General features: G+C 41.4%; 1 protein-coding gene across 10 annotated transcripts in view; it reads right to left on the reverse strand.

The window, feature by feature from the left end:
- LOC306832179 (RNA-binding protein Musashi homolog 2) overlaps positions 1-20585 on the reverse strand; it is a 259288-nt gene that overhangs the window by 111536 nt on the left and 127167 nt on the right. For all 10 annotated transcript variants that reach the window (XM_079356626.1, XM_079356633.1, XM_079356634.1 and 7 more), the window contains exon 7: positions 3535-3583. In XM_079356626.1, the coding sequence (XP_079212752.1) occupies positions 3535-3583 (49 nt within the window). The remainder of the gene's footprint in view (positions 1-3534; positions 3584-20585) is intronic.

Here is a 20585-nt window from a genome sequence, read left to right on the forward strand (position 1 = left end):
TTCTTCTCTCTTGGTCTGAAGTGTTGGCTTGATAAAAGAAATGCAACTTTTCAATATCAATATCAAAATCAAATAGACGAGAAGGTTCATTCATTCATAATGAAACAAAGTTTGCAAATCAATCACTGAAGCTATGAACTGTTCTTGTAGTCCGCCAATCTGCTAATGCTTGTTGCATATCCTTATGTCCTTTTTTTAATCTAACCAGATACTGCTTTGGTATTATTACTTACTTGACTGCGTTTTGAAATTCACACTCGACCCTGCATATTGACTTGTGCTAACTTAGCCTGAGAGCCGTGTTCCTTTCAAATTAAAGCTCGTGTGTACCTTGATGCTTTTTGAAGCATTGATCCAGATACCAAGCTGCCCTATGTGATTATTTCCTTCTGAGATCGCGACTACACTGCTCAATAAATCCTCCAGAAATACATGAAAATTTGCTGAATTATACATTTTCCTTATTTTTCCCTTTTGTGACACAAAACGAGTGTCAGGAGAAGAAGGGTAGGTTGAAGGGGGGGGGGCTGGATGGTGGTGGTGGGGGCGCACTGCAGTAGAGCATGGAACAATGTGCGCCCTCTGGCATCAACCTCTGGACAGCCCAAGCTGCTCACCAAAGACACTGAACTCACCCACAATGAGCTGCTGCAGAGGGAAGGGAGGCTTTAGAGAGTTCAATTTCCAACACAATTGGCCGTATTCTACTCCTTTAAATGCCAGGGAGATGGTGTGCAGCGTGCGCCTTTGTGAGGGGCTTTGCTTACAGCCAGTGTCCTCTAACAGGAGGGACAGGAAGAGAAAGACGACAGAAACAGAAAGACAGGCTATGTGCAGAGATGGCGTGTGGACAGAAATAGTGGGACTGTGGGAGAAGAAAAGGGAGGAAAGAATGCGACTGAATGACTGGAAGAGATAGAGGAGGAAAAAAAAAAAAGTATAGAGAAAATGAGAAGGGTAGAGAATGTGTCCTCTTGCTGTCGTGTGTCCGCCTCATAGGGACCGTCTGAAGGACAATGCTGCTTCTAGTGGAGTGTGACGTTTGTCCTCTATCCAATTCACCGCAGCGCCAAAGAAAACACACTCACAATCAAGTTTCGATCATGCAGCTAATACACAATATACTCCTCCAAAGTCAATACGATACAATATAGTGATTTACTATACAGACTGCATAAAAAAAGGAAACATAAAGGCAGCAAGAGAAGACTGAAATGGGCTGACGATCACCTGTAACTGCTGTGAATGACACTTTGCCTTCTATTCTAAAGGAATCCTTTAGCTTTGAGTACAACTGCTGAATATACTACCAGAGTAAAGGAATCTCTCTCTCTGTCTGTGTATTTAATATGCTTGTAGAAGTACAGACTCCAGTAAATATAGACATGCATTCTTCAGGGACATTTGCCCTATTTTTTGCTTGTTTGCCTCAGTAGAAAAAAAAGCGTCTTCGGCCTTTAGTTTGTGAAACACTCGGCTGCTGTGAGGCTTCAGGGTTTGGGTCGGTGCAGATTTAAAAATTTGGTTGTAAGGCACTAGACGGTGCACTTGTGTAGCAGAGTGTGTCTGTTTTGGAGGCATGACAGCATTCAAGATTAACAAGAACAAAGAGGAGAAATGGCATTAGTTGTTCGGGAATATGCTCCTTTCTGCTCACAGCTCTACGAAGCACAGAGCAGTGAGGGGAACTGTGATTTCCAGGAGTTGCAATTACAGAGTAGCCACAGTGGCTCAAATTGCATTGTGCAATACTCGGATTGTTAAATAAAGAATGTGTTATTTTTACCCTTTGCACGGCTGCAGAGAAATCAGGGATTATTTTTTCATGAATCAATCTGTAAGATAAAAATGAACACAGGTGGGAAATTGATTTGGACTGCTGGCTGCCAGATGCCCATCACTGGATCCTGCAGGTCCAGGCACTGCTTTCACCGATAATGTAATCAATGTCCTTTTCTATGTGGTCACGGGGCAGCTGAGCCATTAATATTACACAATCACACCAATGGTTCTGATGAATTATTCACATTTTCATATGGGCCCGCAATATTGCATGTGATTCATCCGGGAGAGCTGTTGTGTTTTTAAGATGAAAGTTGTTAATATCTACCGCTTAGTGGAACTAACTATCAAAATGCAAGATAGATGAAATGGCAAATGAGGAGACGCTGCGCCTGTCTCCTTCCTCAGTGTCACCGTTTTTATAAATACGTTGGCTCTGGTCGGAACACGAGCAAAGGAGGCTGTTTCTCCAATCATTGTCTTCATTTGAAGGGCATTTTGCTGCCCGAAGGCACACGCCGAACACACTGCCCGAGCCAGGCGCCTACCCTCTTTCACACAGGGCCGGCGAGGCAGCAGACAGGAGGGAGAGAAAGTCGTGAAAAATAAGAGAAAGAGAGAGCGGGTGAGAGAGAGAGAGAGAGAGAGAGAGAGAGAGAGAGAGAGAGAGAGAGAGACAGAGAGAAATGAATCTTTCGTCTCAAAGCAGACCTCACACTGGGTTCTGTCACTACAGATCAAAATCCCCTCAAAGCCAGAGATCACTTCCACTACAGTTCACATGTTCCACACTTAGAAACTGTTTACCCGACTCACAGAGTTCTTCTGAACACACACACACACACACACACACACACACACACACACACACACACACACACACAGATACAGTAGAAGAAGAAAGAGACGTTTTTGGAGAAAACAAATCCGAGCCAACTGCACTTAAAGATTTATACAGGTTGAGATTCGCGCACTGCAAACAAATGTTTGAATCAATATGGCAAAACAGCGCTCAGACCAGTTCAGGGAGATGCGGCGCTGTCAGCTCTGCCTCCAAGTGAGCTGACAAACAGAGAAGTATCTTCTCCTATTTCTTGTGGAAATACCTGTCAGTGCCTGTCGACTCCTCGCAGTGATACACACACGCGTGCACACAGCCAGGGACGGTCTGTCTCCTAAAAGTTGCACTAACGCACCAACGTGACGATTCATAGCCAATAACAGCCGACGCGAAGGGCTCAGGGTGAGCGACAGGCGTGTATGTGCTCCTGGTTAAAGCTCGTCTTATAAACACACAGCGCGGCGCAATGTGGCGCGGAGGAGGAAAACCTGTCTTTGGAAAGTCCTCTGCTTGAGAGAGAAACGTCCCCTCATCGAAAAGATAAGGAGCCTGATGAGAGAGAGTGATAAAGTCAGTGCTTCTCCTGGGCCTTATCTGATGCTGTTATCTGACTGCACAGCACCCACCATCTCGCAATCTTTACACCCTTTAAGCACCCCTCTGTAGCATCAACACACACACACACACACACACATCATCATCTGAGCCTCCAACATTCTAAACACCGTACCAGCTTATTGATTACTTTGACACGCTCCCATTGTTGAACAGACGGCACACCTAATATCACCAAAGATTGGAACTGTTCTGTGTTATCTCATGGGGAAAAGGACATAAAATTACTCTTTTCTCACCTTTCAGAAAGAAACCAAATGTGAGAAAAACGAGAGAAGACGCAGTGGTGCACTTACCTCTATGTCTGTTAGTAGTCTTATCAAACATAAGCATGGCATCATCAACCTGGAAGACACAAGAAGAGAAGTAGCGACATTAGCTTAATCTCTTCAGCAAGTAGCTCACGTCACCCCCCCCCCCCCATTGAATCACATCTCATTCTGCCCGCTGTAATTACTCTTAGAATATATATTCCCGCACTTATTTCTTCCTAAGCACCTCTCTCCTTCATAATCAGTGTGCGGTCGCAGGATTAGTGTCAGGTTACAATTTCTTTTTTTTTTTTTTTTGTCTGGAGCTCGTAATTTTTGGATGACACAGGAATTTAAGTGATCTCCTTTTCCTGCAAAGATGTAAAAGAGTAAAAAGAGTTAAAAAAAAAAAAAAAAAACATGAAGTGGGCTGGGAAATTAACTGCAATGACAAGCGGTGAAAGGAATGAAGATCCGTGCAGACAATATGTTTATTTTGATGAACACCTTCGTCCGATCTTGGGGAGGGTGACAGATAGACACATTACACTAAGCGAGTGTGAGACAAATGGGATACTTCCTCATCTCGCAGCCACAGCGGCAGCAAGCATCCACCATAATATCATCCCTCATCATGTCCAATAAAGCCACACACAGGCAGAAAACAACAACAACAACAACAAAAATCCTCACACATCTCCGCAACCTGGGATCTCTAGGCACACGCTGCCTTCGATAACTCTGATGAAATGCTTAAAAAAACAGACTGAGGCGTTCTCATTTAGACCGGGATTTTGTCTGGGGAGAAAAAAAAAGAAAAAAAAGGAGGAGAAGCAGCGAATAGAGAGAATTCTGCACAGTCCCCTCCCTGGTTATGGTCTCTAGGTAAGTGTTACAGTGTGCCGAGGAGGAAAAGATGTGCACACAAGCATCCGTCTGTGATTTTTTTTTTTTTTTTCACAGAGGAGGGTGACAAAGCTTCAGGAAGGAGATGGGGAAGAGACAAGAATAGGGGTCTCACTCGAGCTGAACCGTCTGATTGGATGAAGAGAAAGAGCCTGGCAGCCAGGCAGACTAGTGCTGGCACGATGTTCGTGCCACCCTCTTGCCACACATTTGGCACAAGACGTTGGCACAGCGTGTGCGGCCCGGTTACTCACTGTACTGCTCGAAGTCCACACGCGGGACCAGGCACTTTATTTGCACCTCCCCGAAATACTCACCAATTGGCAAATTTAGCTGAAGATAAATATTTGAATTTAACAAACCTAAGATTGGAATTCAAAGCTTTATTCAACGTGATCGGATTTGACGTGAGACAGAAGAGTACAGCATCAGCGCGTTTGCAGGGACTTGGAGTATCCAAGGTTTTGATCAGGTTTTTTGAGAACCCCATTTTGTTTGTACACGTAAACATCATGTCTCGAGTTCATAAACCGGAATAAGCCCTTATTACATTACATTTTGAGAAACTTGATTTTGCTAGCCATATAACCTACATAAGGTCAGGCATGTGACGTATCATCCAAGCAAACATGACAACCAGAGGACATGTTTAACATTTGCTGGCACTCTCTGCTCCTGTTGCTGGCAATGTTGCAGATAAGCAATATCTCCAATGTGAGGTTAGCATTTCATAATGCTAAGCCCCTCAATGAGCCACAGTGGTGTCATCTGTCTCAGATCTCTAAACTGTGCCCGTTTGAGCAGTACAAAATAAACCACAAGCACCTGCACAAATAAGATGCAGAACTGATAAACCTGGATACGAGGATCGGTCATGTATAACAAGAGCATGTTTTGGTTGCTTGACAATAGTCCGTTTTCAAATTAGATCAATTACTAGTTGAGTTGGCGGAACAAAACATTAAATTCTGTTTTTTCTAAACTCTCGTCCTAGAACTGTTTGATTCAAGCAATATGACACTCCAGGTCAAGATGTTTTACTGGATATGAGCGATTACATCTGAACCACAGCAAGGCTGATGTTCAGTACAGCATCACTCCCTCTCGTCTCATATTGATTCATTTACCTTTTGAAAACTCACTTCCTGTCTGTGGCCTCTAAAGCTAAGCTCTCCTACATTTGTACCATAACTGTCAATGTATACACTTTGGCTGTCAAACCTGGTGTCCAAAAAACTCACTGATTTTGTCACACAGTTTCAGTTACTTCATCAGTCTTTGTAGAGTATTGACCCACACATCCTTTAAGGTTTTTTTTGTTTTTGTTTTCTTCCCCAGAAATTGCAGACTGGGGCGGTGGTAGCTGAGTGGTTAGGGCGCGTGCCTCATGCCAGGAGTGGGATGTAGTCCAGGGTCAGCCCGGGTCATGCATGTCATTACCAACTCTCTCTGTCCCCTGATTCCCGACTCAATCCACTGCCCTATCTCTACAATAGAGTCATAAAAAGCCCAAATATGAGTTGGAAAAAAAAAAAATGCAGACTATTTGATCTTAATAATTAGAAATCTGTTTCATAAATGTATACTCTTTGTATGCATTTGCAACAGCTGTTGTGCTACAGCTTTTGAACAACCACTAACAAAGTCATTAATTTCCCCAAACTGTTTTCTGTGTATACAATTCGCACAAACAACTTCCACTTCTGAAAAAAAACTATCTGTTGACTGTGTGCTGGGAAAATATCGAAAAGTAAAGCTCAAACAAACATGTGCCAACCAGCAATATCCTGGAGCGACAGTTTTATGAAGAGAAATATAATGTCAGGTAACCTCATGCCAGGCAATCTAATGAAAATCACATTAAAGTGAAAGGAAGTGGGCTAGCTAGAATTTGTAGTTGTTATTTAATTTAATTGAACAACACAGAGAAACTTGTGGTAAGCACAGCAACTCTATTACAACATGAAGTGCCTGGGCAGGTAATTAAAGACTTCTGGAATCCAATATGAGGGAAAACATCCAGAAGGAGTTTGTCATGTCCACACATGTGAGAGTGTAAAAGCTCCACTGCAGATCGACATGTTTACCATGTACGGTAAGATTTGAGTTGGACAAACTCAGAGCCTGAAATGTGTAGCATTTTGACCACATCATTGAATATCAGATACTGTAAGAGCAAAACGATTGGCTCTTTCATGCATCAGTAGAAACAAAAAACACACACTCTTATTAGACATCTATTAGTACAGCGTCTTCTCTGGGGGAAAAAAAAGAAGGAATCAAAACAACTAGGGGTGTAAATCTCCTTTTACATCTTTTTCATAAGATACAAATCAAATTTGATATGAAATCCAGACGCTTGTATTTATTTTATGAAACTAAGAGAAGGGGGAAACAAATCTTCATATCCATGTATTTGTTACTTAATCTAAATTCTCAACAGTATAGTAGGCCTCCTGTGCAAACAAGTCATCTGATATCATAATTATGAACTGTAGTCTCTATCACACAACCACACCCAAAGGTGTCTCACGTTGACTGCTAGTTGGAGGGAGAAATATGAAAATGGGTTTTGACTAGTACTGAAGTCCTAGCTGATCCAAACATCTGACTTGACAGAATCCTGATAACACTTTAAATAATAAATCCCCCCAAGAGGCATCCATTAAAGCCAATATAACCATTAAAGGACAAGAGAAGATCACGGTGACAGAGCTCTGTATGTCTGCTCAGATATGAGAGCAACGAGATGTGATCAAATATTAACACTGACCACATTATTTCCTCTTCTGTGATTTCTCTGCGCTTATGAATATGAAGGCACAGTTATGGCCGCTCGCTCTGCATCGAAAACTCATCTTTGTACTCGAACTCAGGTCTGTTTGATGTCATGTGACTTGATTCAAATGTACGAACGATGCCACCAATTCAATCAGCCTCAACAAAAAAAAGAGTCTGTCGTAAGAGCCAGAAATAAAATGGGCAATAGACGCCACGATAACTGAAGACTCTGCTGAAGTTTATTCTAGTATTTTATATGCAGTTCTACTTGAGCGGCTGTGTTCGCAACTTAGCAAAATAACTAGCTGAGATTTGTCTTGTTGCTCTGGCACTTTAACAAAGTTTTTTTCCACTGTCAGTCCACATGACTTGATTTCTATGGAGGAATGTGTTTGCTTCTTCTAAGCAACCAACTCCTTTAAGGGAGCCACCAACCACTCACATTACTATCAGAAGACTGAAGTTGGGGATCACAGTATGCAGAACAATCTATGAGAACTAGCCGCGAAGCCTCAGTACAGTTCACTGTGTTAGAATTGGGCCGTTGACCGGTTAGCATGACGTTGTTGCTGATCAAGGGCTCGGACGCGCTCTGATCTTTAAAGTCGAGATCGACTCACACTTTCTGTTTTTCAGGTAAGGACTCCTTCTTCAGTCTTCACTGTTTACCGTTTTGGTCAAGAGAAAATACATACTTCCATGTTTCTACTTCTTTAACACTGAACAACTTAAGCATTATTTAGGTCTAGGGGATACAACCTGTGATGTCTCTGAATGAAGCTTATTTGTCTACGAAATGTGGGGAAAAAAATCCATCCACGGAAAAAAGGATTTCACGCGCAGCCAACATCAACTACTTCTTCTTCTTCTTCTGATTCACTTACAGCCCTTCGTTTAAGTATGTCGCCGTAATGACTGCAAAATGTGTTGTTGCTGTCTATTTAAACTAATTAATTCCACATAAAATCTGACTGGCTGGAACTCTAACAGCAGCCCCAGTATCCTGAGCCATCAAGCAGACCGAGTCGTTCGTGCAACATGACATTCAAATATGTGTACTGTGATATTGATATTGTTGCTGCTGTAAAGCCATTTACAGACTGAGAGCAGAAAGGCTGTTACTGTGTAAAATGAAGTGAGCTCTATTAAAGGAAGTGTATTATATGAATGTGTGAACCGTGTTGTTGTGACATTATTAGAGGAGGACCATCCTGTCAGCGAGACCCATACAACAAAGAACACAGATTCACAGTGAAGCACTGATGGGCACTTTCACAAAGAATGTGCACATGATGTGAGAGTCACACTCCAGCAGGTCATACAATACACTCCCCACCTTCTCTCTCACTCACTATCTATCTCTCTCTCAGTCTCTCTCTCTGCCACTTGCAGAGTCTATAGAACCATCTCCCGTGCTTCAGGGCTTTTCAATGTAGTTATTCAAGCAGAACACAACTGTGTGCCTCCATCTGATAGAAGGTTAAGGACCTCTTCACTGCTCACAAAAAAGCCCGCCACACAGAGGTGAGGCCGGGCTCACCTCAGGGAAGAAATCTTTCTCTGTCCTCCTCCTCCTCCTCTTTCTCTCTTCCTTTTCTCCTGGCTTACTGAAAAGAAAGGTTCAAAGGATAATGGCTGTCTTATCACTATGTAAAAGGGGAATGGGAACTTCAGTGAAGTGCCTGGCCTTTTGTGACAATGAAGAAAAGAGCAAAAGTCTATTTCACTGGCGTGTATGCACTGGAACAGTCCATGACCACTTAAAAAAAAGAGGAGGCTGCTGGGAGACAGTAAGTCTGGGCAGCTCTTTAACTAAAGCAGCAAACACGTTTGAACCAAATAACCTTCCACTTGAAATAAAAAAGGGCGCTGACAGGAGTGTATTCGGAATGTGAAATGTTTGCTTACCTACAATTCTCCTTTAGTTCACAGTTCAGGAAGGTAGTGATTAAATACAAGCGGTTTTTTTTAGTTGGGATCCCATTCATGTTACAATATGGGTCATGTCTAATAATAATAATAATAATAATTATTAAATAATAAATAAATGTTTGAGGTTGTTACTAAAACATGTGCTTCTCTGTTTAGATGATTAAATGTTGTGCATGATCATTTTACACTCATTAATACATCTGTGAAGGTTAGACATTTGCAGTTAGAGACCAAGATAAATGTACAGGGACAATAGAGTGTATTCAAACACTCAATCAAATTGTATTACATTGACTCACATTGCATCTGCTTGCATGACCCGGCATGGCAACCTGTTGCATTGTGTCATATTCCATCACGTTGTATTGCATTGCATGGTTTGTGTAGTTTCATATTGTTTCATGATCACTTTCAACATTAACAGGTTTAAGACCTTTAAGTGCTGTCCTTACGTGTCATTGAAAGATATCTCATTTTAAGGATTTGTTGTCATTTTATCTACTTTCTCATCCTGCCAGTTCTGGTAACGCTCGTGAATCTGTGCAAGTGGGTGATCATTTAAGTTTATAAAAGACATAAGTGCAATTTAAACAACAATTACACCCGACAGTCTTCATTTCCTGCAGTTTACTGTGTCAACCTGACAGTCAGAGTATTGATTAATGCTTATAAATCTTACCCAATCGACGGCTTTGGCTCTTGATTTAAGTATTGTGTCTTTAGTGTCAGGTCAGTCATATAAATATTGCAAGACGAGTTGGCAGGTGTGCTGTGTCTGGTTGCTGCTACAGGTGGTTTGATTAACAGTGTCGTCCTCTAGCAATGAATGGATCTCTTCAGGGTCTACAGGGTGGAGAAAAATGTACCTGGATAATTTTGGTCTGGTGATCCTATATAGATGATTCATCCAAACTCCACTCAACTAGCAAACATTTAAATATGTGTTTTTTTCTCCTCTTTTCAGTTTACTTTTTGCACATCTGCAACATAACATTGATATTTTTATTGCAAGTCAATCACAGGAAAAAAAAAAAGTGTTTTTCTTTTTCAGGCTTCTACCATTGAAGTGGGCCAGAGTGCAGAGAGCCAACAGATGAGTGGGCGCTTCTTCGAGGGATGTTCTGGACCAAGAAAGGACATTTACATCAGAATCTGCTTTTACATGGCAGAGTCACTGAAAATGAATAATCGTCATTTAACACTAACCCTGGCTTTATCAGAATTACTTAGAAATGTTAATATGTTCCCAGAGGCTTTAAGGGTCTATTAGACAAAGTTGACGATGTTTGTCGATGGGTTCCAAAGCTGCCCAGGTAGACCTATCGTCTCTGTGTGGGAAATACTGGCTGTGCGTAATCCTCTGCAGAATCTTCCTCTATATTTAACTAGAGATTTCAAAGACGTGAGGAGGTCGAACAAGAGAAGTCAAAGGCAGATAAAGTTGTTTGCTGTGTAAAAAAAAAAAGAAAAGGGAATCGCCTTGAACTTTCCATCCCACCAAATTGTCCTTTATGTGTACTGATTTTTAAGTGTCCTGGGAGGTACCATTACATCCCTAATAACTACATGTAGAGCTGTGGACTAAGTGGTTTACAGTACATTAGACGCCTACAGCTTCAGCCTCTACACTCAGGGCAGCAAAACCCTCTGGGTCTAAACCCCCAAAGTGCTAGATCTGCAAGTTACGTGGTACCTATTATAATTGTGGAAAGACTACTAGAGAATGTGTGAGCTTAACGTGTGAGGTACTGAAGATTCAAGACAGGTTGGAGCAGCTCCTTGGGACTACTTGGAGACATAAAAGCTTAACTAGATCCTGTCATGAAACATGAAATTTAGATCCACACAAAGTGCTCTCAGTCTGTATTTATGCATTTGTTTGAACAACCTCAGAGAAATATACGATGATTCAGAAAAAAAAAAAAAAATGTTACGGAATGATGAATTATGTATCAAAGGACAAAGGCATCAATAAAGGCTAATGTGCTCTGTTTTTGGACAGGAAAACAGCAGAGGTGCCAGGTGACAGGCAGAGATTTAAGAGCTCTGGAAATGAATTATGACAGCGATTTAGAGGTGTCAAATGCACATTTACATTCTGCTCACGGCTGAAGGCTACCAGAGAAGCTTTCCACCAATTTGGGGTTGACACTGATATAGATCATATCTGATGCCAAAGGAGAGACCTGAACTACAGAAAGTGACCTGGGACTGACTGTCCCCATCCTTTTGTTGAAGCTCTAAGTTCTGTTTTTGTGTGTGTGTGTGTGTGTTGGCACCCTGCAGGGGTTTGTGCTGGTGGTATTGGGCATACAGAGGTTTCCTTCTTGCCTTAATCCATTATATCTTCCGTGGAGAGAATTGCACTTTATATATGAGTAGTTATCAGACAATTTCTGTGCCAGTTTTGAGGCCAAGGATCGGTGGGATTTGTTCTCTCACTGTGCAAACACCGTGGAACAGTCTGTGCTCTCTGCGGGGTTCAGCAGGTGATGCTCAAAAGAGGATCATTTTGAAAAGCTTACAACTACTTGTGTCAATATGTGGCTAATTCAGCTTTAACAAATCCTCATATAAATACCTGACACTGAGTCCCCAAGTGTTGCATAACTCCAGCAATGCAAAGTTAAACCTTAAATATCCCACTGAGTGGATTGGCATGGTTTGGTCAACTTAACTCTCCCTAAGCTTATACTAATTCCAAACTATTAGCTCCCAAAGAAACAGCTCACTTCACCAATATTAACAATGTTAGTGCTAATGTTGGAAACAAGCAAGACTGTCCATCAACATACTAACTCATCTAATGTATGTCAGTGAAGCTTGACCAGTAGTTAATACAATATTTAACAATTTTCTGGTTTGTAGTTTAACAACAGCAACATAAAGAAGGACTTGATTTTTTTTCCAGTTTGCCTCATTACTGGTAGTGAGGATTTGACAGCAGTCTAAAACATTGGTTACTAAATACATGCACTATGGTTCTACATTTGTGAGATTTATTTATATGGCAAGTGATTGATTGAGGAAATGAATGAAACTTGTCCCACATAACTGGTCCAATGAACATGTTCCCAATGATCACAATCAACGCTCACTTTTGCTTTTGCTCAGGATTTTAAATTGCACGACTGCAGTACACCTTTAACAACACACTTTTCTAGGTTCAACAATTTAATGTGGTAACATTTGAGAACTTCTTATGTTGATAAGTGTTGGGTTCGTTGCACTTTCCCAGACTCATCAGCGTTTCGTCCTTTAAAATGTCACTTCGACATGATATATCAAAGCAAGAACCACACAGGTGTAAGTTGGCTGGGAGTTTGCTATGTGGGGAACCTTACCAAATATGTAGATGAACCAAAGAAGAAAGATTTCTAGAACAGCTCTCATTTTTAAAAAGTAAAGCATTTTAAAGCTTTGTGTAATCCACCTTGCAGTAGTTTGGTATTTTTTTGCACTGCTACCAAAGTGTTAAGAGTCTCAGTGAATAAAGGCAAACTCCTTTGACCCACTTTCCTCCAGACATGCTCTACACTAAAGGGTCCACAGTGAACTCACATTCTGAATGTAGAGACCACTTTCTGACTGGAGGACCCAGTTTGAGCCTTCTTCTTTGCAAGCACCAGTTTTCCTGAAGAGGCTTTGAGGAAAAGACTGATTCCAACCTCCTTCAGGATGAGCCATAGTCTGAAGCTGAATCCTGACAACGACCTCTCTTTGGAGGGGTAACAGAAGAAAGGAAAAACCTTTAAAGGATCAATGAAGTATCACATAATCATTATCACTACCATAACGACAGATACGGGTCAAGGAAAAAAAAAAAAAGCCAGCTGGCACTTCCCCTTCATCAACACTCCCTTTCCAGTGCAGAGCATCTAATATTCTATTACAATGATGGCAATTAGCAGAGAAATGATAGCGACCCAGTGACAATGGACAAATTTGTGACAACCCTTTCGATTGTTCTTTTGTAGAAGAAATCTATATCATTGTCTGGGAACGTTGAGCCGCAATGTGCTGCGTCTACGCTCGAGTGCTTTTACAAGTGGAGGTTTAACGAGGAGCAGAGGGCAAAATGTTCGCTCCCCATAAGCCCTCGCAATTACACACAGGGGCAATAGGGACACTGTTCTTAAACATGGGACTATTTTCTTTTTCATCTAAGGCCTAACCTGCTATGAAGCCTCTCTCTCCTACACCAAAAAAAAGGAAAAATCCTGATAAAAATGGATGAGTGGCAACTCTCAGCAGAAGTGATAAATCTGTACAAATCTGTGCAAATTCCACACACAGACACTGACAGAAACATAGTGTAAAGAAAACGTATAGGAATGTAGGTTGACAATACACTTATCTGGTGTTTGCCAAGTCAGTCCGAGCATTCAACGACTGGTTTGAGAATACTATTTTTGATTCAGTCAATTAGCATTCTGACTGAAAAGGAAAATAATGCAACTTGTTGTTGTTGATAATATACAGTATAGTATAGTTTGGAGAAAGGAAATAGGGTTGCTCCAGCAACGCAACACTTGAATGACTAATGGACAATCACTTATCTGAGGGATCACATTCATTGTATGTGATTAGACTGTGAATGAAGCCCACTGCATGACAGAGTTCAAAATGATTTCTAATACCTAATTACGGGAAAATTAGAGTGACAGTAAAAATGAGATTCAAGTATTTTTCAGCTCTCATCTGACAGGAATTCTTGTGTATGTAATTATTAATGATACACACCATGGGCTGAATGTCAACACTTATTCCAGTGACTTTCCTTCATGTTGACATTAACAAAATGGCTTGAGAGGAACACTTGAGGAAGACAATTCCTCAAATCTGTCAGGATTACATATTTATGAGGTCCCCCGCACGGCATCCAAAGAGGTCGCCATGGTGATACATGCTGTTGTATATTCTAACGATGAACTTTGTGTGTCAGAGAATGCCTGGGAGCGTCGTTGAAATGGTTAGCTCAGATCCGACCACGGCGTTCTGTGCCGCTTTCAGATCGGCAAACACACAATTAAAGAGGCAGCCGTGCTGAGGCCACTCTAATCAATGTACTGTTACAAAGGAATGCAATGAAAGGATGATGGAGTGATGCCTTCAGGGGGGGACTGTATCGTTAGGGCAGAGCGTAACACTATTATGGCAAAACAATATTTTATTAGCATATCTTTGAGCATATGAAAAAAAATAACAGTAAAAAAAGGATCATATTTACTCATCCTTTTCTCGTGAACAAACTTTGTCTCTGGAATATGATATTATATGTCTGCTGAACCATAAAGTAAGGCCAATTATTGAGTACACAAATGATACACTGACATTTTACATGTTGAATACCTAACTGTTTTCTGCCTTTGGAATAAGATGGGTAAGGGTAGAATCTGCCTGAGTCCATCCTACATATCAGCTGTTTGAGCTACACAACATTCACCACGTCTAGTCAATAACGTCTTTTGAAGGGCCAAATAAAGAAAAGGTACAAGCAGGTTCTATAGGTCATTTATCTTTTCTGCATCAGCCTTGTTGCGAGAAAATATAAATGGCTTAGAAATAAACCTTTTGTAAGTTAGAGGAGTAGTAGCTTTTTTTCCCCATTTGTTTCCCCCCCACTTTTACTCTCTTAAATCCCCTTCGTTGAAACAGCCTACGTTAAGACTTTTTTGGTGATTATCAGTCATAACTAGTTGAATAAAATGATGATGTCATAATAAACAATATGCTGTTGAATAAAAGTAAGCTGGCTCTTTATGGCCCCTCAAGAAGTCTGCAAATGAACATCCCTTAAGGCAGCAATGATTGTCGTATTTCTTTTAGCCTGTCTGCCACGTAGCTGTTGACCAATGAGTCTGATTCTGCTCGAGGTTTCTGCCTGTTAATTTGAAGTTTTTCCACTCCACTATTGCCAAGTGCTTGCCCAATGACAGATTGATGCTGGGTCTCTTTAAAAAAAAAAAAAAAGCATATCAGGACAGCAGTCTAGATGTGCTGTTTACGGATGTCCCGATGCAACTTTTTCACTTCCGATATGATACTATGATATTGCAGCCTTGAGTATTAGCTGATAGCGATATCGATCCTATACGATATCAGCATGAATCATACATACTTTTATTCCTTATTTTTGTGTGTGGAATGTCAGAAAAGGCTTGATAAAGGGATGTTACTTAAACAGAGAACAATAGCAACAGAAGGTATGAGAAAAACTGACCCATTTATTATTAAACAATTGGTTACTTAAATGTTAACCTTCAACATAATATCTTCAGTATTCTACAAGTAAAAAAAATAGAAATGAGAAAAAACCTGAAAAATAAACTAAATAAATCCAATAAAACTGTATTATAGTTTTAAAGTCTGTTAAAGGGTCTACTTTAACTTTAAAACCCGATAATCATTTTCTGGCTGATATCGGACCGATATCAATATCAATATTGGATCGGGACACCCCTAGTGCTGTTAATGTTGTTGTCAAGATGTACCTTTTGTTGTGCTTTGGTGCCACAAAAAAAAAACACAGACATAAGCTCTTTTCAGAATGCTATTCCACAGCAGCACCATAGGAAGCTCTGCCGTCATTACTGCATAATAGTGCTGTCCCAGTCTGAAAGTCAGTGAAGAGAAACAGCAGGAGCTCCACATAAACACACACTAAGACATGGACACACACACACACACACACACACACACACACACACACACACACACACACATCGCTGTTCTTCCTTGCCTCTGTTACTACCTCCAATGGGAGAACAGAGGGGAGATCACTTTGTCTCTCCCCCCCCATTACGGTGCTGTGACCTTCATAGTGAAGGCGAAACATCACAGAGGCATAAATATCATTGGAACTAGCAGCCTGAACAAAGCTACTGATTGACAGCACTGTCCAGGCTAGCATTGTATCTTTAAACAAAGACAATGGTTGTGTTATTTTCACATTTTTTCGAGAAGTAAAGCCATTTATTATATTTTGCAATTAATTGTTAATATCTTTATTATGGTTTATTAACTGATTGATCTGGGTCTTATATGGGTCTGGTGTAAACTATAAACTTTTAGCTTTTATGGCTCAAAAAAGTTGTTGACCATGCTTAGTAACCTAGTACTAAGTGAGTCTTTTTTTTCCTGTTTTACTTTCAACCACTGTCCTTTAATCACACACAACAGGAAATGGTTTAGAGGCTCCTTCCTTCCTGTATGAAAAGAAGTTCAGTATGTTGTGGGAATCTGGCCTTACATTTCACCCCACAGTACCATGTCCACACAGTTGAGCTCAGTCTGCTCGAGGAAGCAGACCTCGTCCATCAATCCGCCTGTCTTCCTTTGCCAAGCTGCAGGGAACTACCCATTATGGAGTCATTTTATTAATAGGCCCCCTTTCCTCTCCGCCACACTCGTGCAGAGTGCCTCCTCATTCCGTCAGGATGGAGTATGCCTGCAAGCCACCTCCATGAAAACTGCTGCACCAGAGCCCTCCCTCACTCCTTTCTCCCATGTGAGAGCTCAGGCTTGGAAATATTGCGCTTTCAAGCTAAAATAGTATTTGGAGAGGTGAGCAATCCCTAAGCCCTAGAGCAAACAGTTTAACATTGAGGACTTATTTAAAATGATGTTCTTCCTCCTGGAAAGCCAATCAGATTTCTCTTCTGGTATACACACACAAACACATAGACACAAGAAGCAGGCTCTACATCATCCGCCCCTTCTTCCCTCCTCCTTGTTAGTGTAAATATAGCTGCAAGCAGCATTGACTAGAGGACAGAAAAAGGTCAGAGGGTACTATGAAATGTTTGGGGAGGCTGTGTGAAAACATGATTCAGAGACTCAGAGGGAAGTCCAGGAGGAGGACTGTTTAAATGAGCAAATGGGTTGAAAATGTGAAGAGACTGCAAAGGACAAAAAAAGGAAAAACGGTATAGGGTCTGTTGTCCTCTTAGGTACCAATGATTAAACTTTTATCAAGGGCCCTTCAGATACATATTGCTACTATACTTAAGCAAACAGCAGACCAAATATAAAGTCAGTGCAAAGCATCACACCACATGCTAATTGTTGTTACCAGTGTTTTTCTTTGTCCACAGAGAGTCCTAAAGTAAAGTCAAACCAGACTTCCTCTAACCACTGCAACCTCTCCAAGATCTCAGGCTTTGTCTGAACCAATGCTCCAAGGAGCTAAGCTAAAGAATGCTTCGGTAAATGTACTAAATTACCTATTTATGTTATTTTACTCATTATCAATAGGAATGTAATTGGGAAAACTAATACTATCAAAAACGATTATAGAGCCTTTATGCGTTCTTCTTGTAACAAAAGTTCCTAAAACTGGAGTTCAGCCTCCCCGTAAAATATTGTGGAGACACTCCTGAAAAAAGGTTTCTTCAATCATATTCAGTATTTCTACAGAGACACCTGATAATAATGCTGAGGGAAGCTAAGAAGCGGGGAAGCCCATGCTGCCTCAGCAAACACGGATCATTTCAGTCACATGGCGGCGGGAACGAACAAACATGTTCAGATTCAATCAGCACTTTAATGAAATGGGAAGCCTCCGCACTGCCTTGTAAAATATACAGACATGGGTTATTTCTTCGCAGACAAGGAAACAACTAAGCCAGATATTAACCAAGACTGAAAAGAGAGCACGTCGGCCTCTGTCTTTGCTCTTTTCAACCCGAGACTCTCAGAGACGGCCTTGAATTTGGCTGCCTGTTTTCAGAGCTCTTTGTTGGCCACGAGCATACACATGGATACAATAGACCCTGCTGCACTTGAGTGAATTTCTGAGCTTTAACTAAAGGATAGCAAAACCTTCAAAAAAGCATCTAGAAAATTCGTTTTAATGAAAGACTCATCTTAATAACAGCATGCTCTAATGTTCATCGGTTTGAGAAACATAAATCTCTCTCAGGGGACACGGTTTGTATTCTATTCTTTGATTTCAAAAGGTGAACACGAGGGATGAAATGAGATGCTAGTTCAACTTGAATAGCATTCATTTCACTGACAATAGCCACCATCCCTAATACCTGCACTGTTTTACTTAGATTAGGCTTAAGCTTTTTTTTTTTTTCAAAGGCCAATTCAATAATTTGACATTTCTCCACAGAATGGGAGAGAATGAGAGCAGATAAAAACTTTTTTTTTTCTCCCTCCTCCTTTTCATGCAAAACACTTTCATCTGTCATTCTGTGATAGCCCGTCTCTCTTTGTCAGCACAAATACGGGAGCCCCCATTTGAATATGGTAACACATCCCTCTATTTATTAAAGCTTGGATTAACATGACAGGAAGTTTTGTCTGGGGGCTCTTTAAGATGGCTCAGAGAGGCAATCTGGTGACAGTAATAGGATCCAGCTAATATACTTGACTGATGCTCCTTTCCCAGTGTTATAAAGCAGAACAATGGGAGAGGGGGTTCTGGGAGTGAATACATTGTGATTTGTAATAGTGTGTGTGCATATGTGTGTATGTGTGTGTCCGGGGGGACGGAGGGTGCACTAATCAGCCAGAATACCATCACTTAGCAAATATAAGGGCTGAAAAAAATAAAAATACTAAAGGTCACGGAGCAATTCCATCAGGAACACTATGCTACAATTAAGTGAATAGACAAAGGCTCTGACATTAGTGAGAGCTATAATAATGTTTGAGTCCAGCGAGTGTGCGTTTGCAGAGGTTGTAAAGGTTGGCTTTGAGAAATAAACAGAAACACTCAGATGAGAGAGGTTCGGAGATAACAGGTCCTCTCAAGTGTATTTGTTTGTTCTCTGTTTCGTAAAGACACGTTAATGCTGTGATTGCTACTGTTTCACTTTTGTGTGTGAGAATAAATATCTTACTGTGGAATGTACCAAAAAAAAAACCGTCAGATAAAATGTTATCGAACACAAAAAAAGCTCAGGTTTGTCAACTTTCGCTGAATGAATTCAATCGTGTGAAACGGTGGATGACGTAGATGATGGCATAATTGCAAGCCACAAGTTGATTTGTAAATGTGATGAAGAAATGGGTCGCTACACCTTTCTCCACCATCCGTTTGATTGGATTTGAGTTGATGTACTATCTGGTGTGATTTCCTTTAAAAAAAAAAGCAAGATATATTGCAGAACAAAGAATATGGAAATGTCAGTAATATATTTGATATATATCTGGTTTAATTGATCAGTTTACTTGTATCAGGGCCAGTGTACAAAAAACAAAACAAAAAAAAAACTGCCTCATAAGAGATGAGATGGTTTCAGATTTAGCAAAGTAGCTAATTTCCATCTGTTGTCCCTGGCCAGGTGATGGATACTCTTAAATGTGAGCAGTGTAACAAAACTAATGTCGCACGTCTGCTCCTTTTTTTTAATTTTCTCTTCACCATGTGATTTATATCGTCATGGCTTTCATTCGCTGCCTCTCGACCAACCTCACTGTGATCCATTTTTCTGAAGTTTTTCACGAGTTGATCCGTTTCCGTCAATAACACTCTGCTGAGAGCGAATTGCTCGTAGACATTTCCATATGTCAAAGAGCTGCTATGGATGGACAGTGTGCGCGTCGGCAGCTGCGTGTGAGCTTGCTTGTCGCGCTGGGTTTTAGCGGATCAAACACACATCTGTCTGCGAGATAGAGGGGAATCTGTTCTTCTCCCTCAAACCTCTCAATACTAATTAACGATCCACTGATCTTGGCCAAATGCCAACTGTCATTAGCACCCGACACAACAAAAGCACACAGATGTGGATGCGCGCACACTCAGACACAGATGCTCTGCGGTCACCCACACTGGACCGGACCACCACGGGCCATCTGTGGTTAAGATACATCAACACAATGTTCTCCGTCTGCACTCGCTGCTCCCTGAGATCCCCCTGCAAGACAAACTGAGGGAAAAATCTACCTGCGTCAAGTGACATGGAAAAATGCATTAGTCATACCATATTGCTGGCTAATTACTAATCTGATCTGCGCTGGATAGGTGCTGATTGTAAGCTATGACTGTTAAACAGACTGCAGGCACTTCCCCTGTATGCTTAAAGATGTGAATGACAACCTTGATTCTGGCATCGCTGTGGACCTTTGACTCCTTCACTGATAGTGCCATTTGCGTGCTCTGAAGCAGTGTGCTGGGTAAAAGCATCTGACAGCTATCTTTGATTTTATTTCGCGAGGATTTCAGCGATGCCTGCATCTAAAAGGATGTGCCACCCCCTCCCTGTCTCTGGCGCAGCTTCTCTGCGCCTGCATCTGTCACTCTCCGCGGCAGTGACAGGGTCAGAAAGACAGAGCAAAGTGGTGAGAGGTGTGACACCATGAGCAGATGAGGGTCTCTCCCATATGGAGCCCCCCCCCCCCCACCCCCCCCCCCGCCCCCCCACCCCTCCTCCAGCATGACACCCATCAGGGCTACCCAGACAGCAGCCAGTTGGTTCGAACAATGCCACCCGCAGTGGCTCAGGCAGGGATTCTAGAAGACA

The sequence above is a fragment of the Symphodus melops genome (genome assembly GCF_947650265.1).
Source record: "Symphodus melops genome assembly, chromosome: 11".
In the NCBI taxonomy this organism is placed as follows: Eukaryota; Metazoa; Chordata; class Actinopteri; order Labriformes; family Labridae; genus Symphodus; species Symphodus melops.